General features: G+C 44.8%; 1 protein-coding gene across 12 annotated transcripts; it reads left to right on the forward strand.

Annotated features, from left to right (window-relative positions):
• The first annotated feature begins 280 nt into the window (after positions 1–280).
• FBF1 (Fas binding factor 1) lies at positions 281–27,967 on the forward strand. Of its 12 annotated transcripts, XM_027872773.1 has the most exons (33): positions 281–362; positions 908–1,008; positions 1,253–1,318; positions 1,576–1,667; positions 2,906–2,978; positions 3,062–3,089; positions 5,347–5,388; positions 6,083–6,173; positions 6,791–6,851; positions 7,366–7,416; positions 9,329–9,473; positions 10,302–10,379; positions 10,993–11,112; positions 13,445–13,586; positions 13,737–13,870; positions 13,949–14,051; positions 14,582–15,037; positions 16,438–16,536; positions 16,977–17,077; positions 17,282–17,340; positions 18,658–18,813; positions 19,006–19,106; positions 20,752–20,958; positions 22,588–22,695; positions 22,800–22,939; positions 23,065–23,183; positions 24,259–24,381; positions 24,479–24,664; positions 25,013–25,189; positions 25,306–25,443; positions 25,797–25,914; positions 26,160–26,269; positions 26,635–27,967. In XM_027872773.1, exons 6-33 carry the CDS (start codon positions 3,071–3,073, stop codon positions 26,716–26,718), a joined length of 3,468 nt encoding a protein of 1,155 aa, XP_027728574.1. In that variant the 5' UTR covers positions 281–362; positions 908–1,008; positions 1,253–1,318; positions 1,576–1,667; positions 2,906–2,978; positions 3,062–3,070; the 3' UTR covers positions 26,719–27,967. The 12 variants fall into 12 exon arrangements, with proteins under 12 accessions (XP_027728574.1, XP_027728572.1, XP_027728575.1 ...); XM_027872771.1 differs by lacking the exon at positions 2,906–2,978 and having other exon boundaries at positions 1,253–1,322; XM_027872774.1 differs by having other exon boundaries at positions 1,576–1,671; positions 2,906–3,089.
• Positions 27,968–27,997: the final 30 nt, after the last annotated feature.

Raw genomic sequence — 27,997 nt, forward strand, 5'->3', positions numbered from 1 at the left:
ACGTTTAAATACTTAAGTTCTCGGCAGCCGCCCTCCCTAAAATCTCCCTTCTGCCCCCTTCCCTTCAGGCCGCTGTAAGTAACTCCGAGGAAGAAGGGGAGGCGGACTTAGAACCACAGTTGGCAAAACCCTACCTCCATGCCCCCTCCCACACCCGCTAACGGCCGTGGCGCGCGGCACCTTGGGAGTTGTAGTTTATCTCGGCTCCCCACAACCTGACTAGGGCGGTGTTTGGACTCTATTTCCCAGGGTGACTTGCGGAGGCGGTGCCCCGCCAATAGTGGAAGTTAGTTACCGAGGACCTTGGCTGCCGCGGTAGAGGCCAGCACCCTCTGAGGAGTCGCGGCCCGCCAGGACCGGTGGTGGGTGGAGGGAGTGGGGCCTTCCGCCGTAGTGTGTGGGGAGGGTTGTACTTCAGGGTAGCCTAAATTGGGGAGGTCAGGGTCGCAGGGGACCGGTGAGTGATGACTGCAAGGATGGCGGGCCGGGATTGGGGGTGGAGCTCGGGCGTGTAGGGGAGGCCCTGGACGTGGTCCTTCCTGTCTGGCAGGTGAGGTGGTGACCCTGGGACCCAGGACCGCCAGGGAGGGGGGAGCAGGGGGTGTCCCAGTGACCGTGGTGACCCTATCCCGCCTTCTGGTGCCCAGCAGAATGGTCAGCCTGGACGCCAGTGGAGCTGTGATGTCATCGATGTGGGTAGTCCCTCCAACGGGGCAGATAGCCGCCCTTGTACACCTCATGCCATTCTAGTCCATGCATGCCACAAAGCCTCCGAAAAAAGATCCACCCAGTGAGCCAGAGGCCTTTCTCTAAGTCTTTTTGCATCACTCAATTTATCCCTTATTCCGAATTGTTGATGAAATAAGGAATAAATGAATGAATAAATAAGGCAAACCAATCCTTAAAGATACACAGATGAACCCAAGCAGCCACATCTGATGGGAGAAGAGATGTTGAAGGTCCCAGACAACAGATAATGAAACATACTTCCCTCCACTCAATATAGAGGTAGGGATTCCTAGGACAAAACGTTATTTACATTGTTAGAGGTGGTCTATAGTTGATGGGTTGTTTTTTTTCTTTGTCTTAAGGGAGGGTTCGATCAGGAGGGAAAGAGGATGTTTCCGCCCTGCCCCCCCCCCCCCCAATGACTACTTAAATCCAAAAAGCCATCAACAAATTTTTTTTTTTAAGGTAGATATAGAGTTGCCAAAGTTGTCTTCTCACCCTTATGCTCATTCCTTTCACACAGGGAGGCCACAGAGATATCACGTCCAAGGAGGAGTATGGTCTGTGATACCAGACATCCTCCCTTCATGTAGGTACTTGCTGTTTTGCTCTTTTGTTTCTCATCCAAACATTTGTGCATTTTGATTTTAGAAATCAACTAGCTGTATGTCCATGGAACTTACTCCCCAGCCAGTTATTGACATGCTGGTTTTAAACAGCATTTTTCTCTTCCAACTCCACACTATAAAGGCAGATATTCATATAACAAATTATCTTTAAATTAGGGAGGAGTCTTTAGCCGAAACCCTGAACATCTTTTGTACTGACACCGATTTCCTTCATTAGGGGAGATTAAACATGATGTGGTCACAGACCTAACCACCTGAACTGTGTAACAAAAAGACCCTGTTGACAGGAGTCCCAGGAGCCCTGAGATGGTAGGTAGGATACTCTTATATAGTTTGAAAGAATCAGGGGGACTGGGAGAGAAAGGGAGCCAGAGCTGTACCAAAAGTAGAATCATTATGTTTGGGAACAGGGGAAGGAAGCATTGATACTTCTGATTAAGGCAAGGATTTCTGAGCCTTTAATTGTTCAGTTGAAAGCATTTTCCCTAATTTCTGGGGTGGAGATACAGTTGCATGCTCTGGGATACTAGGGCAAAAAGATTCATATGTCCAAAAAACATTTACAGCAGCTTTTTGTGGTAGCAAAGAATTGGAAACTGAGGGAATGCCTATCAACTGGGCAATAGCTAAACAAGTTATGATACACAACTGTGATGAAATACTGTTGTGGGATGGTAGCTTATTTGGTTGTTGGAAAGCAGTAAGGAATAAAGACTAGCTAGTTCCCATAATGGTCTTTGTTGGCTAGTGAATACAAAATTATTTTTTGCAGAATGTGGTCATCCTAGGAAACTAAATAGGAAAGCTTTATAATAAAGAGCCCTCTGTTCTTTTTTTTATTCAGTTTTAATTTGTTTTCAGTTCCAAATTTTGCCCCTCCCCACCCTATACACCCTTGTGTAGTTAAGTAAAACAAATTCCTGCATGAAGCATGTCCCCCCCTCAAAAAAAAAAGTTTCAATCTGCATGCCAGTTCTATCACTTCTCTATCAGGAAGTGGATAGCATGTTTCATCATCAGTCCTTTGGAACCATTGGTTGTATTGATCAGAGTTCCTAAGACTTTCAAAGTTGTTTGTCTTCACTATATTGTTGTTATTGTATAAATTGTGCTGTTCTTTTCACTTCAGTTTGTATCAGTTCATACAAGTCTTCCAAAATTTTTCTGAAACCATCCCCTTCATTATTTCTTACAGTAAAATAGTATTCCATCACAGTCATGTACCATAACTTGTTCAGCCATTGCCCAGTTGATAGGCATTCTCTCAGTTTCCAATTCTTTGCTACCACAAAAAGCTGCTGTATATGTTTTTTGGACATATGAATCTTTTTTGCTTTGATCTTTCTGGGGCCTAGTAGTGGTAGTATGTACAAGTTTCAAGGCAAAGTTCCAAACTGCATTCCAGAATAAATGGACCAGTTCACAGCTCCACCAACAGTATATTAAAGCATTTGTTTTTCTACTGCCCCGTCTGCATTTGTCATTTTCTTTGTTTGTCAATTTAGTCAATCTAATGGGGTCCTCTGTTCTGCCTCTTTGCTCTCTAGTTATATAACAAAAAACTAACTGTGTTGAAGAGAGGCCTAGATCTATCCCTGTCCTGCTATCTCAGCCCAAAAGATAAGTCCCAACTCCTTGTCTCCTAAATTGTAATATCCATTCATTGCTTAATTGTTTTAATATGAATTTTTTTTTCCATTTAGGCCACAAAAATGAAGAAAGGCCTGAAAAGTGAGTCCCTACAAGACTCAAAAAGGACACCTATTTAATAACTTTGACATCTTGATGTTTTCTTAGAGCTAACAGGAGCCATGATGTTGCTAGAGATCTACTCCCTTATCCTGCCTCACTAGCCTTCATATTTAAATAAAAAATGAGCAAGTGAGCATTTTTGAAGAGATCCAGAGTTGAGGGAGACCAATGCAACAAAAGCACATTCTTCTGATTTGGCTGTGTAACCAGCACAGTGGTATGGCTGGGGTGGAGATAGGAGATGGGAAGTAGGTAGGGGGAGGCCCACATAGAGCAAATACTTTTCCCTTTGCCTAAAGGTCTAAGGAAGTTTGGGATTGAAAGGTAGAAGGTGATTGAAATAAAGGCATCTTGCCTGTCCCTAGAATGGACTTTATCAGATCCCTCATAAAAAACTGGAATTCCCAGTGAATGGAGAGAAGGAAATGATATGTGGAAATAGAATCAGCAAGTGTTGGCAACTATTTGCATGTGAAGGATGAGCTAGGCAGCTAGGTGGCACAGTGGATAGAGCACTGGGCCTGGCCTCAAGAAGACGTAAGTTCAAATCCAGACTCAGATGCTTCCTAGCTGTGTGACCCTGAACAAGTTCTTTAACTTGTTTGCCTCAGTTTCCTCATCTGTAAAATGGGGGTGATAGCAATAGCACTTACCTCCTAGGGTTGTTGTGAAGATAAAATGAGATAGTGTTTGTAAAGTGCTATACAAACCTTAAAGAGCTATCGAAATGCTAGCTATTATCATTGTTGTTATTATCATGAGGGAAAGTAAGAAGTTGAGGATGATTTTAAGTGGTGTACCTCAGTTATTGATTATACAGACAGAACTAGAGAAGTTCAGAATAGGGGTGAGTTTAGGGGGAAAATATTGTTTTGTTTTAGACATGATGAGTTTAAGATGGGACATCTAGTGGGAAACGTCTAATAGACAGTTGGTGAAATAGGCCTGGAGCTCAGAAGAGAGGTGAGGGCCAGATATTTAGAGTCATCTGTGTAAAAATGATAATTGAATCTATGGGAGCTGATAAGGTCATCAAGAGAGACTATATAGAGAAGAGGACAGCTTTGGGGGCAGAATATCACTGATTATCCAGCAAAGGAGACTGAGAAGATTAGTCAGGAGGAGAACCAAGAGAGTAGGGTCACAAAAACCCAGAGAAAAGAGTGTCCAGGAGGAGGTCAGCAGTTTCAGATGCCACAGACAAATCGAGAAGGATAAGGATTATGGAAAGACCATCAGATTTGGCAATTAAGAGATCACTGATCATTGCTAACTTGGAGAGAACCGTTTCAGTTGAGTGATAAGATCAGAAGCCAAACTGGAGGGACAGCAAGGTGGCGCAGTGGATAGAGCACTGGCTGTGGATTCAGGAGGACCTGAGTTCAAATCCGGCCTCAGACACATAACACTTACTAGCTGTGTGACCCTGGGCAAGTCACTTAACCCCATTGCCCAGCCAGAAAAAGAAAAAGAAGCCAAACTGGAAGGGTTTGAGGAGTGAGAGAAAAGAAAATGTAGGCAACAAGTGTAAACAATCTTTGCCAAGAGTTTGGACGTGGAAAAAGATGATATAAACTGAGAGCTTGAGGAGAATAATGGGGGTCAAGCAAGGTTTTATAAAGATGGGGGAGATCTAGGGATGTTTGTAGGCAGCAAAATTGAAGCTTAAAGAGATAGAATGTTTGGAGTCGGGGTGGAGAGGGAGGAGAGATAATGAGAAGGGAAAATATGTCTGAGGAGTCAGAATGGGGAGTCAGATGTACAGATAGAATAATTGGCCTTAACAAGGTGAAAGCCACTTCATCAGAAACTAGAATTAGGGAGAAGAGATTAGAAGATGATGCCAAGAAACAGCTTTTGAGGTCTAAAGTAGGGAAGCTCATAGTGAATGGCTTCTTTTTCCTCCTTTAAAATATGAATCAAAACCCTCTATTGAGGGTGTAATGTGTCAGGCTTGGGAAAGAGAAGATTTAAAATTATATGCAATAGAGACCCAAATTATGCAGGTCCATACTAACATTAATTCCCCCAATCCTCAGAAAATTTAATTTTAAACCCATTTAGTGTTCTGACTGGTAGACAACAGGATTATAGGGAATAAAGGGGAAGGCTAAGCCTCAGTCCTGAGTTTCATGGGAGTTTTAACTAGATCTCAGGATGTATCTGATTTGATTCTTGTAAAAGACATTCTCCTCAATGTTCTTCTGAGTTCATGATGTTCCCTTTTCTGTTCCAGGCTCGATTGATGATATGCTTGGTGACCTTTTGGATGATGACAGTAAATGTTCCTTTATTGGGTTTTCTTTTGGATTAGATTGGGCTTGGTATTTCCCCAAAAAAGTTAGTCTTCCTTTTTCCTTACTTTTCTCTTTGGTCCCAGAGCCCATCCAACCATGTTCAATTCAGAATTATTTCAATAAATTTCTAGTCAGTTAGCAATGTGTCTGAATGTGACCTTCTGGATTGGAAGGATTTTAGGTATAGTCACCAGAAGCCCAAATCTCAGTTCATTAGGGGAAGAAGTGCATTCCAGTCCTTCCAATTCAAATAAAATTTCCTTTGGGATGTAGAAGTAGATCAGTGACTCTTGTACCACTCAGGCCATTAGAGCAAGGGAGTCCTTATTTGACCTTATAACTTGGAGCATCCACAAATCCTCCATTTCCTCAAGGTGGGGTCAGGTGAGTGATGAGATCCTTTTCTCCACCCCTACATTGGCTCTCAGAGGGCTAGTGTTGGAATCCTTCTAGTTATAATGCCTCCCTCCTTCCATTTTCTTCCTTTCCCACATATATAAATTGATCACTTAAAAGATGTAGTCACTTCATTCTCAGGATATGCCTGTAGTGACCATGGCATGTACTTATTGTCCTCCCACAGCAGGATTGTATAGGGGTGATAGAAATTTCCAATCTCTTGACCCTGGGCCCTTTTCATGGGGCAACCACATGACTCCTGATTTTTATTTTCAGCTATACAACCTGAGAAGCCCCTCCAACAAGTTGCAAATACCAGGGATATCCTAGGATCATCTCAGGGCTTTTCTTCGAGGGCCAGAAAAAAGTGAGAATGAGTCAATATTGGTCTCTGGACATCCATTTTTATCAACCATTTCTTGCTGCCAGCTTGACCTTCCTCTTTGTTTTGCTTCTGTTCCCATCGTCCCATCCCTGCTGATTGTACTTGTTAGTTCGTTGAAATATCAAGACATTAGTGAGGATACTTGTGCCCTTGTTTGGCTTCTGCCACTGCTTATCAAGGTAAAAATGACTTAACGTCTCTGGGCTTCAAGTTCTTTATCAGAAAAGAGTATTAGACTAGATCAGGAGTTCTTCACCTTGGATCCATGAACTTGTTTGTTTGGTTTTGGTTTTGTTTTTATTTTAGTAACTTGCAATATAATTAGTTTTCTTTATAATCCTCTGAATTTTGTGCATTTAAAAACGTTATTCTGAAGTGTCCATTGACTTCACTAGGCTACGAGAATGTATATAATACCAAAAAATTGTCAGGAACTGGACTAGATAATCTCTGAAATCCCCCCTAGTGCTAAAATTTTGACTCTTACTGAGAAGCAATTGTTGAAAGCTATTTGCACCTCCGTCTTCTCTGCCTTCCTTGGAATTGTAAGCTGCAGTAAGGGAATCCATCTATTTGTAATTCTCCAACTCTGTTGCCAGGTCCATTCTGGAAGATGACTTCTTCAACACCATGGCAGCCCAGGCAGGTGCAGATGCTGAGGTGAGACAGACCGAGGTCACTGCCATTTGTTCCTCTGTGCTTGTTGACCAGGACCAGTGTGTGATGACTAGTATGACCTAAGTTATGACTATGAAAAGCTTTTAAACCCCTCACAGTGCCTAGTTTATGTTTAAAATAAAGTAATACTCCAAACCTATTTAGTGAACCCAAAGCCAAGAACTTTCCTTTCCACTGAAAGTTCAGCTAATCAATGGAACTCCATGAATCTGTGGTTTCCTTGGATTTTATTCCTGCTGCATGCTTCCCATGAATACTGAGAATCATGCCCAGCCGTGGAGGTGATAATTGGCAGAGCCTCTGAGTGCTTGTGGTTATAATGACCTTTCTGCATGGAAAGAATAGAAAGGCATAGAGGCTACTGGGTCCAAGAGAGGACCTGTTTGTATCTTATTTGGCTCTCTATGTACCATCTAGAGTGATATTACGCTAGAGTTGATATTTCTGTACTTATTAATGTATGTCCTTCTACATATTTCGTTTCCTGGGAGCTCAGTTTTCTGATATCTCAGATGCAGACCCACAGGCTTTGCTACAGTCTCTGAAGGTAATGAACTATTTTCATCATTTCTTAGTCTTAGGAGAAAAGTAAAATTTGAACTGAACTGATTTTGGGGGGGCTCTCGTTCCATTTTAAAAAATATTTCTTCAGTTTTAATTGTATTTCTGAGGGGTTTTTGTATAAAACAAAATAAAGCTCTGCTGAGCCTGACAGAGGCAGTGACCTTTTAGGTATTTATACCTTTGGGTATAAATAGACCTTCTCAGTGTGGAGAGGCTTCCCAATGCTAGGATATTCTTTTACAAAAATGGAGGTTACCAGAAACCTAGTAGCTTATAGTGATCAGGCCTTTGGTAAAGACAGGCGCGCCAAGAAGCGGCTATTAGCCTGGGATGAAATAGGGCAGTCCCAAGGTAGAAGACTCTGATAGCTGTGCCATTTGCCCTGGGTAACTTCACTGCTACTGACTAGGAAACAAAGAGGGAGAAAATGTTTCCTCCAAAGACTGCTTCCCTGGGATCATAGTGTTTCCTCATGTTCATTAGTAACCTACTGCTTGCCCACTGCAGTGAGTATGTTTGTCTGTTCAAGTGCACAAGTAAGCTTTACCAGTTTAAGGGAATCTTATAGCCCAAACTATAAGACTAAGGTAAATTACAACTGTGTAATCTGGTATCACTCAACCAGCTTGGCCCATGTATAAAGCATTAAATAACTTTTTTCTGTGTTCCTTGTTTTCACTTTCCTTTATTTCAGCAGGCCCCTTTATCTAGCCCTGACCCTTGGGACTACTGTCCTCATGGAGAGCCAGGCTAAGTCTTTGGAGTAGGGGTGTTTTCTAGTACCAGCCTTAGGTTTACTCTCTTTGGTTTCAGGTAAAAACTCCCCCCATAGTAGCCATTTGACCTCCTATTTCAATTGATGTCCTTTGAGTTCCATCCTTTGGAATTTTCGTCCTCTGATCACATTTTTGGATATCTTTTCTTTTCCTGTCTTACTCTTTCAAAAAAAATTCTCTAGCTCCTTTTCTTTATTCACAGCATTGTCTCTGAGGACAAAAACCTACGTGGGTCAGCCTGGAATTTTTATCCTCTTAGGAACAGATCCTGCCCTCTCAAAGATAAATTAATACGTATTCCCTCATATCTTCTTGTCATCTAGGCACCTTGTCCTCCAGGAAGACAACATTATTAAAACAAGAATACCCCTTCCTTTTAACTAGTAGTTAAATCCAATCTGCCTTGCCCTCTGCCAGGCAAAATACCTCAAAGTCCACTATGACTTTTGGTTTTATCTTGTCCTAGTTACTTGTGAGTGGTAACTTTTCATTAAGGGGTCCATTTTAGAGTCTTCATTTATTCAGGGTTTTTTTGTTTTGTTTTTTTCAGGCAATTGGGGTTAAGTGACTTGCTTGGGGTCACACAGCTAGTAAGCGTCAGGTGTTTGGTCTGAGGCTGGATTTGAACTCAGGTCTTCCTGACTTCAGGACCAGTGTTCTATCAACTGGGCCACCTAGCTGCCCCTGTTCAGGATTTTCTTCTCATTAGCTTATGATACACCTATTTCAGTTCCTATTTGTAGTGCAAATGGAGAGTTTTAGAAGTAGCTGTAAGCCAGTCTCCTCTAGCCGACGAAAATAGGCATGCGGTTCTTCCTATTCGGTAGCCAGCCAAAAAGAACTAATCCACAATCTGTGGAAGTTCTCAATGGGGATCTCAGTGCTAAGAAAGAGACTGGAAACTTTCAAAGTCTTGGAGTCTTATGAACATCTTTTAGCATACAAATCTTATAATAGGGCATTCCCCTAATTGAAGTCTTTCTTTCCCCATTTGAAAAATGAAGGTAATAATAACTCCCAAAGCCATTGTCAGGAATGCCAAATGAATTGATTGCTTTTGCCTAATGAAAACCAACGGCACTCCAATGGGGATCCCTCCCTGCCCTCCTGATTTTCTAGGATATGGATGACATGGATGCTGATCTCTTAGGCCTGAAGAAGTCTAACCTAACTAGTAATAAGACAGCTGCAAAAGGTTCCGGAAAAGAGGAGTTTCCTGGTGATTTCTCTAGATCTACAGGAAAACTAATAGCCAATGAGAGAGGTGAGCAGGAAGTAACTCTATGAATCCATTGTAAAGACTAGAGATTTGGAAGAAGCTTGGCTTAAAGATTCCTTGTCTTTGTATACTTGATTCAGTTCATTCAGCAAACATTAGGCACCATACAGTACACAAGGGCAAGAAAAGAACAACTAGGAAAGAAGTATGGTGCAAGTGTTGGATTTGGATTCAGTGGCCCTGGGTTCAAGTCCTGTGACTACCTGTGTGACTTTGAACAAGTCACTACCCTCTCTGTACCTTGGAGGTTCCTCATCTGTAAGATGAGAAGGTTGGATTAAATGACCTCTTGAGGTCCATTCCAGCTCTAAATCTTTGCTCTTGTTTGTCTAGAATACAGACTTTGTGAAGAGGAAAAGCTTTTAGGGGAGTATACTGTCCTCTACCCTGGGGTCATGAGGCTAAAAAAAAAGCCAAGAATGTGTGTAGACACAGTCTGCCTTCTCTCCAGGACTACTCTGGCCCCTCTGAGCCCTAGTTGGGCAGGGCCTGGAAAACCCAATTAGGTTAAGGTGGAACATTATATTATGGAATTTCTTTTGAATCTTTATTTCATCTGGAGATTCTTGTCTCCAGGCTCATGGAATTAGCTCCCAGACTCGAGGTTGTTCTGGAGAATCTTGTTACAGTTGGATGGAGGTGAGCCGGCTTCCCACAGACCATAAGTCAGCTCTGTCAATGGCCTACAAAGAAATGCTCATTTTCATATCCTTCCTTCCAGAAGCCCATGGCTATTTGGGTGACATGGGATACATGGGAGACCATGAGGATCAACAAAAACTGCATGACTCTACTTCCCATACTTTGTTGCAGGAGAGAACACTTCCACCAAGAAGCCTGTGCCTTTGACTGGGAGCGCCGGGCGCCCATACAAGAAGTTTTCCTTTGATGGTACCACAAGTCCCTATATTATACTCCTAAGGCCTATTTAGTTTTGAGAGTATGGCCAACTTAGCAATAGACATTTGCCTACTTTCCTGAAGCAAATCACAATATACACCAGATGATGTAGAATAAAGACTGATGTCAAAGATCTTATTCTCACCCCAGTGGGGTAGGGGGTGGGGGCAATCAGATTTTGTGTGGATGATAAATTTTACAGACTTAATTACAAAACGAGATCATGGACTTTGGAGCTTCAGGTCAAGCTAGAGATGTCTATGAATTATTAGAAAAGTCACCTTTCCCTTCATGTTACATTTGTGTCTTGTCACCTGAGCTGTGAGTTACAAGTTCTGTAACTTACAAATTATATAAACTCACTGCGTACTAGAGAGTATGGTATATTCATATTGAAGTGGCAATTAGGGAACCACCTGACTCCCCATCTTTATTCACAATCCATTTTAACAAACAGCAGTCTCCTAGAATTTAGTAACAATTTGTGTTTATTAAGCATCTGAAAGTCTTAAGGGAAGGCTAAGAGCATGACTCTCCATAGTTAAGGCATGATTTTCATAAATTTCCCTGAAACTTGATCTCATCTTTCTTTTCTGGCCAAAAGATTTGGAGGACCCCTTGGCAGGGCTTCTCTCTGATGAAGAGGAAAGAACTGCCAAGAAGCCACCTGTGAATGAGAGTACAACAGTCCCTGAGAAGAGCACTACCATAGTTAAAAATCAAGGTAAGAGGAGAAGTGGATAGACCACTTGTTCTGGTTGGGTGAGCAGTTTAGCTGGTAGCAGGGTGTGTCAGGCCAGGCTTCTCCCATGCTAAAGACATAGCCCAACCCAGGGGAAGGGAGCCACCCAAGCAAAACCCTAAGACAAAAATAAAAGGCACCTGGCCAGAATGGATAGGTGATAGGCTTTTCAGAACGTGAATGGCTGGAGCATAAGGCATGTGAGCATGTGGCTGTGACAGGTCCTGCAGACCAGAATGAGGTTGGGGAGGGTGAATTTGGTGGGCAGGATACCTGCCTACTTGCCTGCCTTTCTCTATGCCCAACCAAAAAGTTAGGGCTGGGGTAGTATAGATTTTTTTTGTCTTAGGAGGAACCCACCCAGGGCAGAGGGTCTGAAACTAATCCAATGAATCTGTACTTCTCTAATGCTACTTTTCTTTTAGAAAATTTTAGGCATTGTGTCATGAATTCCATTAGGTTTCTGTTACTTTTCAACAGAGTTGTATTGTATTAATCACAACAGCATCTACATATGTTTGTCATATCCTTTGACCACCAATCCATTGGGGGACAGCTTTTATTCTTTTTTTCTTTTTCTTTTCTTTCTTTCTTTCTTGCTTTTTTTTTTTGGAGGCAGTCAGGGTTAAATGTCTTTCCCAGCATCATACAGCTAGTAATTGTCTGAGGCTACATTTGAACTCAGGCCTTCCTGACTCCAGGGCTGGTACTCTGTCCACTGTGCCATCTAGCTGCCCCCCAGCTTTTATTGTTATATATTAGTGTTCCATACATATATTGTATCACACCTTTATGAGAATTGTTTCATGCAGAGGGTTTTTGGTTTTTTTTTCTCAGTCAGCGGTTTCCTTTTCTATCCTAGTTGTGTTGGCTTTGTTAATGCAAACACTTTTCACTTTTGTATAATTGAAATTATCTGTTTTATCTTTTGTGATTGAATTTCTCCTTATTAAGATATGAATTCTCCCCCTCACTGTGCTTGGTAAGGTGTCTGATCTGATTCTCTTGTAAATTTTTTATTGTAGAATCTTTAACATTCAAGTCATGTGTGTCCAATTTAAGCTTACTATGGTTTATAGAGTGAAATATTGCTCTAAACCTAATTTCTGCCAAATTTCTTAGTAATTTTCCCAGCAGTTTTTGTCAGATAGGGAGTTCTCCCCCAAGTAATTTATATTCTCACATTTATTGAACACCAGGTTGTTGAGTTCACTTGTTTCTAGTTCATTCTCATCTAATCCATTCTTCTGACTTCCTTTTTTACTTCTTAGCCAATACCAAATAGTTTTGATAATTAAACTGTTTCACAATATAATTTGAAGCTTGCAAGTGCTATTTCCTTTCATTCCTACTTTATTTTCATTATTTCCCTTGAGTTTCTAACCTTTGGTCCTTCAAATCAAAATTCTTCAAAGTATTATTTTTCTAGCTCTATAAAGTATCCCTTAGTAATTTAATTGGTATAGCAGTAACTATGTAAATTGATTTAGATAGTGTCATCATTGTTATTATATTGGCATGGCCTGGCCATGATCATTGAATGTACTTCTGGTTGTTTTCTATTTCTTTAACGATGACTTTATTTTTCTGGTGAGGCAATTGGGGTTAAATGACTTGCCTAGAGTCACACAGCTAGTGAGCGTTAGGTGTCTGAGGCCGGCTTTGTACTCAAGTCTTTCTGACTCCAGGGCTGGTGCTCTATTCACTGCGCCACCTAGCTGCCCCTTCTTTATTTCTTTAAAGAGTGATTTGTAGTTATTATCTGAGTAGTTCTTGAGTGATGTGTATACATATGAAAAATAATAGATTCATTTAATCAGTATACGGAAGGTAGTTTGACTTGTTTCTTATAATGAATCATGTTACTTATTTTGTAGGGGCCAAATTAAGTTCAAAATGACAATGCTTGGTAGACATAATGGATTTATGAACCTCCTACAGTAATTCCTTGCCTTCCAGAGCGTCCTTTGCCCATGGGTTGGGAACCACCTCTTTGGAAATTCTTCCATTCCAGATGACCTGTTCTCTTTGTTTTCTGAACACAAAATGCATATTGTCACATGTTGTCACCTCCCAGTCTTTCAACATAGTGTTGTCTGTGCCTTTAATGCCCTCCCTTCTTTTTCCCTTTTCTCAGTCACATCCTTTCTTTAAGGCCCAGCTCAGGTCTTGTTCCCATCTTCTGTGCAGCCCAGCTTCTGGCCCCTAGTGATCTCGCTCCTCAAAATTCCTGTGGCAGTGATTGTTGGTTGCACTTCTTTGACCCTGCGTGTACTGCCTTTGCTATTGTTTACCCAGAGTTCTGGTTTTTTAGGTACCTCTCTTTCTTCAACTCCTGGTGACACTCCCATTCAAAAGAAGGAGGAGTTGAAGTTTGATGATGGGGATGACCTCATGGCCACCCTTGGGTTTGGAGACAGTCCGAAGGCAGAGCGGAAGCAGGAAAAGGGCGTCCAGTAAGGCACTCTTCTGAGCTGAGAGGCACACATCTGAGCAGCATTTCTCCTCATATAAAGGAGAGAACAGAGGCATGGAGTTGGAGGGAGGAGACAGTTATTTGAAGTAATTCATGTTTTTGAAGTGCCTCTGTCATTCTACCATGTCAGGGATGGGCCCCGTCCTGCTCGAACTAAACTGGATGAGCTACTGGGACGAGGAACTGCCTCCAAACTCCTGGAGAGACCAAGCACTGGGGAGCTCCGGGAGTTCAGGCTGGATAAGAAGTACCAAAAACAGCCTGGTAAGTGGACCCCACACCCATCTAGAGTTAGAAAGGGAGGGCCATCCCAGACATGGCTATAGGCTCCTTGTTTCACAGACAAAGAAGATCCCTGGGGAGATGATGACTTTGCCTTTGGAGCCTACCAGCCCACAGTGGCTTCCTCCTCTGAGAGCCGACAGTCCCGCCGGCAGTCTGTCAGGTAGGTACGGACCTGACGGGGCCCCTGAAGCATTGCATCCCATGAGAAATAACCTTTCTCAGGCCTTTTGCTGCTTCTGTCAGAATCAACCAGCCTTGTGTGACACCACGCCAAGGACTTATAACCTGGAGCCTGTGAACTTGTTTTTTGAGTATTTTGACAAATGTATTTCATGTATAATCACATATATTTGACTTTATGCCTTTAAAGACATCCTTCTTAGAAGAAGGTCCATAGGCTTCACCAGACTGCCAAAGGGGTCTGTGCCTCAAAATAGGTTAAGAACCCCCACACTATATTATGTTACATTCTCTAGAGGATTATGGAAGATTGAGATAACAAAATCATTGCCCTCTAGGTGTAGCCTAGTATAGTGGGATGAGCAGTGGCTTGGTAGCTAGGAGACCCACACCAATACATCACTATTTATTTTGGGTACTTGAACCTGGGCCCTGTTTGGCAAAGGTTAACAGAGCAGACCATGGGACAGACCTCTCTCCTTTGCTCTTATTTATGCCCTTGTCTTGAAGCAGGTTCTCAGCAGAGAGTCTCACCAATCCCAAGGGAGAGCAATGCTCCAAACAGAGTACACCAGCCACAGCCAGCCCTGCTCATACTGGGAAGGGAGGAGCTGACTGGTTGGGCCTCAAGGATGAGGACTTTGACATGCTCCCTCCATCTCCCTCCAAAGTATCCAGCAGAGCTGGCTCAGCAGTGGCTACACCTTCAGGACCTAGTCCTGCAGCCCGGCACTCTGCTCCGGCTAGTCTGCCTGGATCGGGAATGAAGCCATCTGCCAATGCTACAACTCTCCCATGCAAACCCAGCCTGTCTCCCAGTCGAGGAACATCAGAGGAAAAACCAGAGGAGGATTGGCTAAGCCATGCCTTGTCTCGGAAAAAATCTCAGAATTTAGCTAAAGAGGAGCAGTCTGGGACTTCTAAAGGCCTGAGCCCTACCAAAACATCAGATCTTCTCTTCGTCAGGTACAGATGTGGAGACTGTGCATTGCATCTTAGGGAGCTGGGCCGGCACACTGCAAGCTAATTATCTCGGGATCATCACCCAGGCGGGGTGGAAAACCCCAGGAGCATGAATCAGGTGTGGTCTGTTGACTTCAGCTCCTTTGCCTTATCATGCTGTGCCTTTTTTGAGTCTATAGGTAGAACCTTGGGGAAAATATACAGAAGGCCTTTCATCTTTAGGGCTTTATCTAGGCAGAGGAATCAGGGTCAATGGAACCACATAGCACCTCTATTCCTACATATGAAGATGAGGTAGAGGGATCCTCAAAAGAGTTCTCTGTCTTGGCAGCAGGCTGGGTTCCTGATAGAAACTCCTGCCTAAACTCCCTTGTGGTATGAGGAAAATAACCTTCCCTAGAATCTGAGTAGATTTGGGAGTAAACTCGGGCTAGCTAGAGCAGTGATTAAAATACAATTGAGTTGTAGATGTGCTCCTGTTAACTGCAGATGTCTATCCTAGAGCAAGGTTCAGGGAGTAAGCATATGGATCGGCCAGACTGCCCAAAGGGATTGTGACTCCAGAGGGAAACCCTGGGTGGTGATTCTGGGAGGGACAGTTTGTGAGGAGGGTAGAGGCTACTCAGGAGGGTGCTGTGTACCCTGAAAAGAAGAGATGAAAATTCAGGGAAATTTTGTGAGTGGCCCAGGGACATTACCATATAATGGGATTAAGTGGCTTCAGAGAGAGCAATTTTGGCCTGAAGCTGAGGGCCAAACAAAAAGGAGCCAGTATCTTTCAGGCCTGAGATGAGAGAAATTAGCTCTGGCCTTGGATTGAGGGAGTAGAAGTTGTGAGGTGAACTATCAGGGAAAGAAGCCAATCATATAATAGCTAGCATTTATATGGCACTGTGCTTACAAGCACTTCACAATTATTATCTCAATTGAGTCTCACAATAAGCCTGCTTGGTAGTTAATATTATTATCCCCATTTTACAGTTTACTGAGGAAGCTGAGGCAAACAGAGGTTAAGTAACTTCCCTAGGGTCACACAGCTAGTGTCTGAGGCTGGATTTGAACTCAGGTCTTCCTGACTACCCACCAGCTGCAACTGACTTGAATCACATGAGACTAAACAAATACTTAAGGATTTACCTATTCTAACTGTAGTTCATACCCCTACATTCCTTCATCTTAATAGTTTGTATGCTTTTCACTGCCCCCTGTGCATGCCACATCACAAAAATAAAGTAAAGGAGGAAAGTCCATGAACCCCAAGGATACAGTCTTGAAGGAACTAATGGTACCATGTGCAGAGGAAATGAAAGGCTGTCCATTGGATAGGGAAAACCACCAAGGAGCCTTCTGTGGTCAGGCCTGAAGTTCCAGTAGTCCTTACCTTATGATTTGGCCTTTTTCAGTCAACCTGTTGCAGGTACTCAAGGACCCGAGCAAACAGCTGCCAGAGGAGCCCCAGGGACAGAACTGGAAGATGCACCTGCCTGTCCCAGGGGCAGTGGGTATGTCTACCCCCAGGGCTCTTGGGTGATAGGGGACCATGTTGTCTGCAGAGGTTGGCACATAGATGTGGCAAGCCCTTTAGCTCGTGGGGCCAGGGGTGGAGAAGTGTGCCAGGGTCTCAGTTACTTCTTTGGAACTTTGGTACTGGTCTAGAATACTTTATATTGCCTCCGGTAATTATCTAGACTTCCAAGTGAACTGGGACTCGTGAGGAGCAAACTCCTTCCAAAGCCACGTTCCCTCTTTCCCCTCGTACATCAACACAACTGGTCCCATACCCACGTCACTCTAGGTTCTCAGGGCTCTCCAGGAAGCTCCTTTCCCTCTCCCTTCTCTTTGTTCCTTAAAGGAGAGATTTCTTTTCCTTCCCTGTGCATAGAGGAGGTACTGTTCCAACTCCCCTTCCCACCCACCTCCAATCTCTATGTATGTCTCTTAGGGTTCCCCAGAGTGATGCCCACCCCAAGACACCGGCTACCCTTGTACTTCCTGCAGCTGAACCGAAGAGAGACGCTCTTCCTGGAGAAGGTGCTAGCACTAGTAGGTTTTCTTTCCTGCGTGGAAGCTGAACCATGGGCTGTTAGTAAGTGTCTGGGGATCATCTGTAGTACCTTTGTAATAATGGCCCCTGATGAATCTTCCCTGAAACTAATTTCTCCCTTGGGTATCCAGGAGACACCGGTCCCCAAACCTCTGATCTCTTTTTTCAGCTGCTACTTATTTTTCACTTGTTGCATTTTTCAGACCTTGCAGTTTGTTTCCGGAGATCCCAAGAACTAACAGGGACTTCCATGCCCGTACAGGTAGGGAGGAATAGGCAAACAGGTATTCAGAGCCCTCAGTCTTTTTCTTCTAAGGAAATTCTTTCTAACTCAGATGTTTTCCTGCAAAAACTTCTAAGAGGAGCAGATAGGCGACACAGTAGATAAAGCGTCGGCCTTAGAGTCAGGAGGACCTGAGTTCAAATCTGACCTCAGACACTTGTTAGCTATGTGACCCTGAGCAAGTCACTTAACCCCAATTAACTCCCAAAAAAAATCTTCTAAGGAAGAAACATCACCTGGTGTTTATAGAACTCCCATCTTAGACATTTCTGGGCATTAGTATAGAGCCAAAGTTGGTAGGGGAGACACAATTACCATCTAGATAGGAGCAGTTAGAAATGCCAACCATAAAGTGAGGCTACAGTTATCTGGCCAGTTCACTTTGAAAGTATCCTTCCACCCTCAGACTTTTCTACCTCACCAATCTCAGATCCCCAATCCACATTTCCTGAATTAGCCAGCCACTGTTGGCTGTGCGCTGCAAAGAACCCATACAACATATCCCTAGAGGCAGCTCTAATGATAGGAGCAGAGCTTCCAGGGCCTCAAAGGCCTGGTGAGAAGAGGTAGCATCTGCCTTATTTGACAAATGGATCTTTTTCTTATTTTTTGTTTTAAGGGGAAAAAATTTGCTTATATTACTAGAAGGTCCCAAAAGACTTTGGTGATGCTTCTTGCCAACTCTCCTGATGCTGTCAAAGGAAGAGTTTCAATCTATATTGTGTATAAATGGGGGTTCTCAACTTTTTCTTACATCACGGACCCTTTGGCAATCTCATGAAGCCTATGGACCCATTCTTAGAGTCATGTTTGTAAATGCAAAAAAAGTAAAATACTTAGTATCACAAAGGAACCCAAAGACTAGTAAAAAATAAATAATAATTTTTTTTCCCATCTAAGTTTACAAACCCCAGATTAAGAGCCTTTGATCTAAGTAGTCTAAGAGCCCTATGGAAGGGTTCGGTATCAGGAGTTTTCATCCTGACCCTAAGACTTGGCAACTTATCTAGATATCCAAAGCATTTTACAGAGGATAGAGGCGAAAGGAGACTAAAGCCTCCCCTTTGGTGCAGAGACAGGCAATGATTCCATTTTCAAACCAAGCTAGTTAAGTTGCTAGGAGGCAGTGGCTGTGAGTGTCATGGTCTCTCTACTTTGATGAATAGTAGGCTGTCCACAGATCAGGTCTGGAATGGCTATCCAGCTGCTGAAGAGTTGGGGTGCAATTATCTCTGGCCAGGTTTTTCTCCATTGTTTCACATCTAACCTGCTGATGGTTTCTTCTGACCCATGCAGGGCCTACTTCCAGAGAGCTTGGCCCTGAGTTTGCTGCCAGGAGGAGAGTATCAGAAGAGGATCCTGGCTGCGCAGGCCCAGCTGCAATGTGGCACAGCAGAACTTCAAGAGGAGCTGTTAAAAAGTCAGGCCCGACAGGCAGAACTGGAGACCCAGGTGAAGGGTGGGCTGGAGGGCCAGGAGAAGAGGGGACATTTTGGGCAGGGATCTTAGTGGGCTAGTCAGACGGATACAAACACCAAGTATGCAGGAGAATTGTAAAAAACAAAGCAACAGGAGACCTAAAGGGGAAATGAAAGTCTGAGAAATATCTTTCCTCTCCTTCCTCCTTGATGCAACACTCTCCAGGTACGGAAGCTGGAGCTAGAGAAAACTCAGCAGCACATCTTGCTTGAAAGTTTACAACAACGGCACCAGGCAGACTTGGAGCTCATTGAGAGTGCACATAGGTATCCAAGTGTCCCTGCCTACTTTCTGCTCTACTCGTCTTCACCCTCCTGTAAACCTAAGTACACAAGTCCCAAGAGGCCTTGCTAGATTTCTTTAGCTTACCCAGATGAAATCCCATCCCCAGTTTTGGATTGGATTTTAATATTAATCCCATAAACTAAGTTGACAGTATTTTAAAAAAATTCTAGAGAGCTCTCCCATACTTGGAATGCTCTCCCTTCTGGTCTCTGCCTCCTGGTTTTCTTCAAATCTCAGCTAAAATCCCATCTTCCACAAGAAGCCTTTCCCAGTCCCCCTTAATGCTGGTTCCTCCCCGCTAAGATTATCTCCAGTTTATCTTCTGCTTGTCTCATTTTTACCTAGTTGTTTGTAGGTTGTCTCCCCCGTTAGACTATGAGCCTTTTGAGGGGAGGAACTGTTTTTGCCTTTCTTTGTACCCCCAGCACTTAACGTAGCTTGCCAAAAAGACTATTTTATGGAGAACTCGCATAGGGCAAGCGCTCATAATGGTTTTTAGAAGAAGCTGATATGTGGACACTCTCAAGGTCTGTCTTAAGAACTTTGGTATTGGGCAGCTAGGTGGCGAAGTGGATAGAGCACCAGCCCTGAAGTCAGGAGGACCTGAGTTCAAGTCTGGCCTCAGACACATAACACGTACTAGCTCTGTGACCCTGGGCAAGTCACTTAACCCCAATGTCTAAAAAAAAGAACTTTGGTATTGATTGTGTGACGTGGACCACCCAGTATGGCATGCCCTCATCAGGGAAGGTGGTGTGCTCCATGAGCAAAGCATAATTGAAATAGCTCAAAAGAAATGTGAGAGGCACAAATTTAGGGCTATCTCCACTCCAAATGTTCATATGGATTATTTGTGCCCAGCCTGTGGTATTGCCTTCCGAGCTCATATTGGTCTGATCAGCCGCAGTTGGACGCACTGTTCCTTGACCCCAACATATTGGAGTCATTTTGGTCCTCTTTGTGCATGAAGGACAACCAGCCAACTTGGTTGTTATCCAAGTATGTTATCCAAGTAATAATAATAGTAATGTTATCCAAGAATAAACCCCAAAACCTGAAAAAGTTTTAGAAATTTATTTGGTCATTTGGCAGAGGAGAGCAAGCCAGAAAGGGGGTAGCTGTCTCATCCAGGCTTTGGGAGGTTTATATTATATAGGGTTTCTAACAAGGGCACCAGTACGTAAACCACACCTATGCAGTTAAGCAAAGAGGGCAGCTTGAAAGCAAAGTTATTGAAATGGATATCAGTAAATATAAACATTCAATAAAATTTAGGTAAAACCAAAACATAAGGGGAACCCAAAACACAAGCTTTTGGTGGAACCCAAACTAGACTTGTATGAACAGACCCAAGCAGAAATGTGGGTGGATCCAGGACCTGGGGGAATCCAGAATATTCTTTGTAGCCATTTCCAATATTTCTGAATAGTTACTGAGGTCACGGTGACATTCTGGGTTCAAATAATCTCTAGTCGCATAAAAAGTATAATAATATGGTTTCCAAACAATATAATAAAGCGTTTTCCATAGTAAGCACTTAATAAATGCTTGTTATTGACTTGAAGTGCCAATCTGGGTCCTAGATTGTCCCCCCTTTGAGTCCAGCCTGCTGTGTGTTATTGGCAGGAGCCGGATCAAGGTGCTGGAGACATCGTACCAGCAGCGAGAAGAGCGACTGCAGAGGGAGAACGAGCAGCTGACGGCTCAGTATCTGTCTCACTGCCAGGAAGCCGAGAAGGCCCGAACTGAGCTTCAGGCACAACATCAGCGACGCCTTGCTGCTGCCGAGCAGGAGAAGGACCAGGAGATGGAGAGGCTCCAGAGCTTGCAGAGGTAAGGGGCAAGCCTGGGATGGGGAATTTAGGGAAGGCTGGCCTGAAAGGGCTCTCCCCTTAGGGAAAATTCAGCTGTAAGCTATAGCAAAGCCCAAGGTGTACAACTTCCGACTAGTAGCATATTTAGGTTCCTACTCAGTCAGAAAGCAGTTATTAAGCTCCTAATGTGAGTCAGGAACTGTATTGATAAAAAGAAAGGCAAAAGACAGTCCCTGTGCCCAAGGAGCTCACAGTCTGCTTTTTTTTCCCTTCTGATGTGCCAGTGTTGAGATAGTGCTAGCCCCAGGCTAATTCTGGAATCTCAGAATGTATACAGTTCTTCCAACTGTTTCACCAGGATGAACTCTGAAAGGGATTTATTCTATCTAGACCTCATATGGTGCTGATGCTGTTTTTCTTAATGAAAAAGAAAAGAGTGAGAAAGAAATAGAGGGGCTTGACATGGCCATTTAAGGGCATTCAGTTTTGCAAATTCAATCAGTCGATTTATTAAGCACCTACTACATGCCAGGCACTGGGCTAAGTGCCGGGGATACAAAAAGAGAGAGGCAAAAGACAGTCCCTGCCCTCAAAGAGCTTACATTCTAGTGGGGGAGAGGATATGCAGACATATACAAAGCAAGCTATATACAAGATAAACAGGAAATAACATAAGGAAGGCACTGCAAATTCGGCCTCAGACACTTGAAACTTATTAGCTGTGTGACTCTGGGCAAGTCACTTAACCCCTATTGCCTCACCAAAAAAATAAGTAAATAAAACAAATTAGAAGGGAATTTTAAAAAAAAAAAGGAAGGCACTGGAATTAAGAGAGGTTGGGGTAGACTTCCTGTAGGAGGTAGAATTTTAGTTGGAACTTGAAGGAAGCCAGGGAGGTCAGTAGTCAGAACAGAGGAGGGAGCTGTGTTCCAGGCATGTGGGACAGCCAGAGAAAATTCTGGAACTGAGACATTGGAGTGTCAGTATCACTGGTTTGAAGAGTATGTGTCAGGGAGTAAGGTGTAAGAAGACTAGATAGGTAGGAGGGGGCTAGGTTCTGAAGGGCTTTGAATTCCAAAAAGCATTTTGCATTTGCTCCTGGAAGCAATTAGGAAGCCAGTGAAGTTTATTGAGTAGGAGGATGGCATGATCAGACCTATGCTTTAGGAAAATCATTTTGGTGGCTGAATGGAGTATGGTCTGGAATGGGGAGGGACTTGAAGCAGGCAGACCCACCAGCAGGCTACTGCAGTGTTCCAGGCTTGAGGTTATGAGGACCTGCACCCCGGTTGTGGTGTCAGAGATAGGGGGTGTAGGGGTGGGCAATATAGGGAGATATTGCAGAGGTGAAATCGACATACCTTGGTAACAAATTGGATATGGGGTGCACCATTATCTTCCTGTCCTCTCTGATGACCTCCTCTACTTTCATCCCTCTTTACCTAACTTTTTAATTCTATGCAGTGAAACCTTTGCTCAACAGCTATATAAATACCAGAAGGTATCTGACATTGAGGCATATATCATAAGGATAAAGGAAGATATACACTTCTTCCCAAGGAAGCTACCCTTTATGCATAGATCCTAGGACAGTAAAGCCAAAAGCTTTCCCCTCCCTTACTCCCATGGTTTTCTCCTTGGCATTCAGGGCATCCATCCTAGAGATACGAAAAGACCACGAGGAGCAGCTACAAAGATTGAAGCGACTGAAAGACCGGGAGATTGATGCCGTTACAAGTGCTACTTCCCATACCCGGTATGCCCCATGTCCCACTCCTGCTTGTAGCCTTCTCTGTACAGTGCCATAAGCACTGGTCACCTGTGATCATGTAGCCTAAAGCTATGCCTTCCCTCTCTCAGGTCCCTCAATGGGGTTATTGAACAAATGGAGAAGTTTTCCTTCAGCCTTAATGAGCTCTCGTCTCGTGTGGAAGCCACTCACCATACCAACTCCCAAGAGCTAGAGATAGGGGCCCGTCAGCGTGATAAGCAACTCCAAGGTACTGGCTTCCTGTTTCCACACACCATCACAACTGACCCAGAACACCTGGGAATAAGGGAGATGTGCCCTGGGTCAATCTGGAAATCAGTATCTGGCGGTAACTGTCTCGGGCATTGCCTCCAGCTCTGCAGGAAAGGTTGACTCTGCAGCAGCGGGACATGGAAGGTGAGAGGAACAGACTACATGAGATCATTGGGAAGATGGAGGCCCGACTGAATGAGCAGAGCCGTCTCCTAGAGCAGGTGGGTTTTTGGAACTCTTGTGTCCATCCCTGCCTCTCCATTCTCACTGTTACCACCTTGATGGAAGCCTTCGTTACTCCAAGCCTCCTGGCTGGCTTCCCTGAGCCCAGCCCCTCCCTGCTCCAGTCCATCATGTATATAGGCTTCAGATAAACCCTAAACATGATTTTCATCATGCTATTTCCCTGCTTGAGAACCTTTAGTGACTTCATATCTCAATTCTCTGCCTAGTTGCCAAGACCCTCCATTATCTGTCGCTCCCCTTTATATCTCCACTTATTTCCTATTTCTTTCTCCAACCTGTTCTCTCTCTTTTTAAGTCCAACTCACCTCTGCTTCTCTCACAGACATACCATGTTTGTTTCTGCTTCTGTTCTTCTTTCATGTCACTCCCTTAAGCTGGAATGACTTCCTTCTTCTCCTTCTATGCAAAGTCTATCCATCCTCTAAGAGGCCTCATTTCCCAAGTCTTCTCATCTACTCCAATTCTCATTGATCTCTCTGTCCTCAGAATTAAAACTTGCATTTATCGCCACAAGTGTTACAATTCATCATATAGCTCCATAACCTTCTCTTATTGTTGGCCTTCTGTGTATTAGTATTGTTTCCCTGACTACATTTCAAGTTCCTTGATGGAATGGACAACACCTATCCCTCTGTGTAACATTTAACAATCAAGAGTATTTTTGCTAGACTAATAGAGGGTCACCAGAGCACAGAAAGATGGGGATGAAGGGGGAAGGAGTAGGAACAGGGATAGCACCGGTCTTCAGATATCATTAACCTAATGCGTTTCTGAAAGAATTTGTATGTCACAACTTCCATGGAAGTTAGTCTCAATGCAGAGGAAGACATGAGAGTCAGGCCAGAAACGAAAGGTTCCCCTTCCTTCCTCTTACGTCTTGGTAACCGGTCCATTGGAATCCCATTCCAGTGATCTTCCTGTTCATTATCTGGCCTTCTGAGAAAGTGCTTGTGACAGATCACAGAAGGAGGGCATGGACTGGCCTGGGGAGAGGTCAGATCCCATTCCAGGGAAAGGTACACTTCCCTTAACTTTGGGGGTCTCCTACAGGAACGCTGGAGAATGAGTGCTGAGCAGTCCAAGGCAGAGTCCACACAGCGTTCCCTGGAGGAGCAGAGGAGGGTCATGACTCAGCAGCTCAGCATGGAGCGGGAGGAGCTGGAGAGGGCCAAGGTGAGTGAGCAGCTTGAGCATCAGTCACCTAGGGCCATCTCACCAAGGGGGCTCCTGACGCCCTCCTCCTCCCCTACTTCCCCTTCCTGTTTCCCAGAATGCTTTACTGGAAGAGCAGAAATCAGTCATGCACAAGTGTGCAGAGGAGGGACGGCGGCTGGCTGCAGAGTGGGCTGATTTCTATGCCCAACAAAAGCTAAGCAAAGAGCGGGCAGAACGTGAGGCTGAGCGTGTCCTGCAGGTGGACTCACAGAGAGAGGGTACAATCGTCAGTCTGGCCAAGGTATGGGACCTCAACTTTGTGCTGTTGTTCTGCAGAATTGTTGGAATTTCAGAGGAGACAGACCCGTCCCCACTTTTATCTAACCCAGGCCTTAAGCTTGACTTGACTGCCCTTCTTTCTGGCAGTCTGTGCCCCATATCAGTAACTATAGGCAGAAGATTTAGCTCTTTGCTAAATATAATCAGTATGATGCATAGCTTATTACTTTCTGAGGGTGGACCAGCTTGGGAAAAGGACACAAGAGTTGGCTTGAACTGGGAAGAGAGGCCCTAGGGTGTCCCTTCTCCACAAAAAAAAAAGGGGGCTTAAGGCTTTGATTGGAGAAGATAAAGGATGCTCCCTTTACAGGAACAGGCAGAGTTGAAGATCAGAGCGAATGAGCTGCGACTTCAGGAGGAACAGTTGGCCGGCGAGCGGGAAATTCTGGAGCGGGAACGGCAAGAACTGAGGCTGGAGAAGGAAAAGGTCAACGCAGCTGCCCTGCGCATCAAGCTCCGAGCCCAGGAAGTTGAGAGCATGAGCAAGGTGGGAAGCCAGGGAGATGCCACCTGGGGCAGCAGCCAGTGCACTGGGAGGGCGGGTCTGCCCTGGGGCAGCGGGAGCTATTGGAGGAGAGACACGCCCCTTGGTCCTGTCTGCAGGTGGCCTCTCAGAAGTATGAGGAGGGAGAGAGGGCTCTTCTCGAGGCCCACAAGCTGCAGGCAGACCACCAGGCCCGACTCCAGGTTGTGCAGCAGCAGCAGGAACGACTCCGGCAGCAAGAGCAGCAGCTGCACCAGGCAGGCACCTTCTCTTGCCCCTTGTCTCTGTAGACCCTCCCCCCTCCTCTCTTTGTGCTAATCTCATTGGTGCCTTTAGTTCATGCTTCACATTCATTGATGCCTCTAACCTTCCCAAGATCCCCAAACTCCTCGGAGCCTTCTCTCATAAACAAAGGGTCAAGCAAAACATCTGAAGTGACGGTGGCATCTGTCAGCTCGGGCAGCATTTCCCACCGGAGTTGGTGCTAACTACACTTCTCCAACCCAAATCACCTCCCATCTCTGTCTCCTCATTCTCCCCTGCCTTTATTGCACAAGATGTTCTGCACTCTCACAGCTTCCTCATTCTCTCTCTGGGGGGATGGTAACAGGAGAATTTGAATTTGGCTCAGCAGAGGCGGCAGCTGGATCATCTTCAACTGGATCTTCCCTCTCCCGTTGTGGGGCTAAGCCCTGCAATCCAGGTCCTAGATTCTTCCAGCCTGAATGGTGAGTTGGCCCCAGAAGTAAGAGATACCTTGATGAGTTGATCTCTGGGAAAGTAAATATGGGAGAAGTAGCTATTTAGGCAATCCACAGCCAGCTTAATAGGGAAGAAGTCTTGGGTCCATTTAGTTTTCCTGACCCCTAATGAGAATATACGGAGTCCTCCTGTTCCTTCCTAACTCTGCTGTCCCTCCTGCTCTGGGGCCTAAAGGAGGCCCCTCTAATAGTTTCCCATGGGCCTCTTTCAGCTATCACCACTCCTGCCATTGCCATTCCTGGACGCAGCCAGCCTTTTGCAGGCCTGGGCCCTTCCCATTTGCATGCCAAACTGGTGTTGCTGAAACACATGGCTGAGAAGGTGAGTGAATGTTCCCCGGGCAGCAATCTTTTGGGCAGTCAGTTGTGGCTTCATTCCCATTAAGCTGCAGAGAGGTCCATTTGCTCTGATTTTCTAAAAAGATAAAGGTACAGAGGTGAGGCTGGAAGAATGGGAAGCTCAGGCCCAAGAATCAGTGAATGATGTTGTCCTCACCTCTCTGAGGTGCAGTGAGATGGGCCGGAAGGGGAATGTATCAGATGGGAGTTGGCCAGCTGACCATTCGAGGGTCCTGCCTCCATATGTGCAATAGGGAGTTGGTCTCTCTCTTCTCAAGGAGAAAAGGCTTGCTACATCATGACTATTCTGTATGATCTGATTTCGTTCACACGCACCCCTTCCTACAGGACCGGGACTTTCTGGAGGATGAGAAATTCTTCTTGGAGACACTGAAGAAAACTTCCTATAGCATGACACCCTATACAGCCTGAGTATCACTCTGGCCCTCGAGCAGGGAGGGTTCAGATGCTGGAATCTGTACCTACTGCATTCTGCCAACTTGTCTGCCAACTCGCATCTCATGGCGTCAGCAAAGATGGCACCACCTCAGACCGTGCCAGACTCCTCCCCCGTGCCTCTGAGGCACCCGTTGGACTTAGATCCATTTGCCTAAGCACAGCCACGTATTCCTGATCACCACATTCAGTGTGCTAAGTTACCCAGGCATAGATAGCATCAAAAGCAGTGAGTAGGGAAGAGTAGGGGACAGCTTTTCTACATTACTGTGCTTCTCTGTTCCATCTCAACACCTGACACTCCTTATTGCTGGTCAAAGGATCTGGCCAGCCTCCCTGCCTGCCAGAGCTTCATACCACCTCGGGGCGAGAACAGGGTCAGTGTTTCTTGATCACGTAATAACACAACAAAGCAGGATTCAGGGAGTAGAACCCTCAGTAAGTTTCCATTTAAGGTCCTTCAGATACCATCTTAGTGAGCAATAAGAGCCCTTACTCAGCTTGGGGAAGGAGGGGCTAGCACAGGGGCTCTGGATCCTAATGCTCTCACAGTAGCTGGAGTCTCCCAAAATGATTTCGGTTGTGCTCTTTAGACAGTCTTGTGACAGGGCTGGTTTTTCCCAGAGAAGCAGGAGCAGAGCCTTGTGCCCTCAGAGAATTGAAGAGCAGCTGACAGGGCTGACACAAGGCATCCTGCCTGATAGGAAACAGTCCTCCCCCAAATCTTTAGACACCTGGCCCTGGGGTAGCCTGGAGCAGGCATGCACGGTTTCTACTGAGATTTAAACAAACTTCCGGTTTCACCAGCCACTGTTGCACACAAGTCCATTCGTTCTCTTTGTTCCCCAAGCCTGCTGGGCGAATGGGCTGTCAGCTGGAGCACTCAGCCCTGCAGCTGTGTGCAGGGGGGACCAGGGAGCTAGGGAAGGAATGCCGCCCATTTGTGTTGCCTACCCTCGAGCCAAGGCCATGGGGAAAATGAAGACAGACGGCACCAGATGTCACGGCTCCGTTCTGCTCCAGCTCTGAAGAGCAGCTAATGGAATCTACTGTGTCCAGGCCTCTGCCTTTTCAATTTTCTAGCATGTGGGAGATGGGCCAAGACTGGCTAGGAAGATGGCAAGGGAGAGGGAGGATTAGGGGATCAGTAATTGTTCCATGTGGAACCAAAGTCAATTTAGCTCTTCAAATAAAATCACAGTTCTAAAACTGCTTCTACCAGTAACCAGTTTATCACCTTCTATCAGAAAGCATC

This window comes from Vombatus ursinus, unplaced genomic scaffold (assembly GCF_900497805.2).
Source record: "Vombatus ursinus unplaced genomic scaffold, bare-nosed wombat genome assembly UNPS02014801.1, whole genome shotgun sequence".
In the NCBI taxonomy this organism is placed as follows: Eukaryota; Metazoa; Chordata; class Mammalia; order Diprotodontia; family Vombatidae; genus Vombatus; species Vombatus ursinus.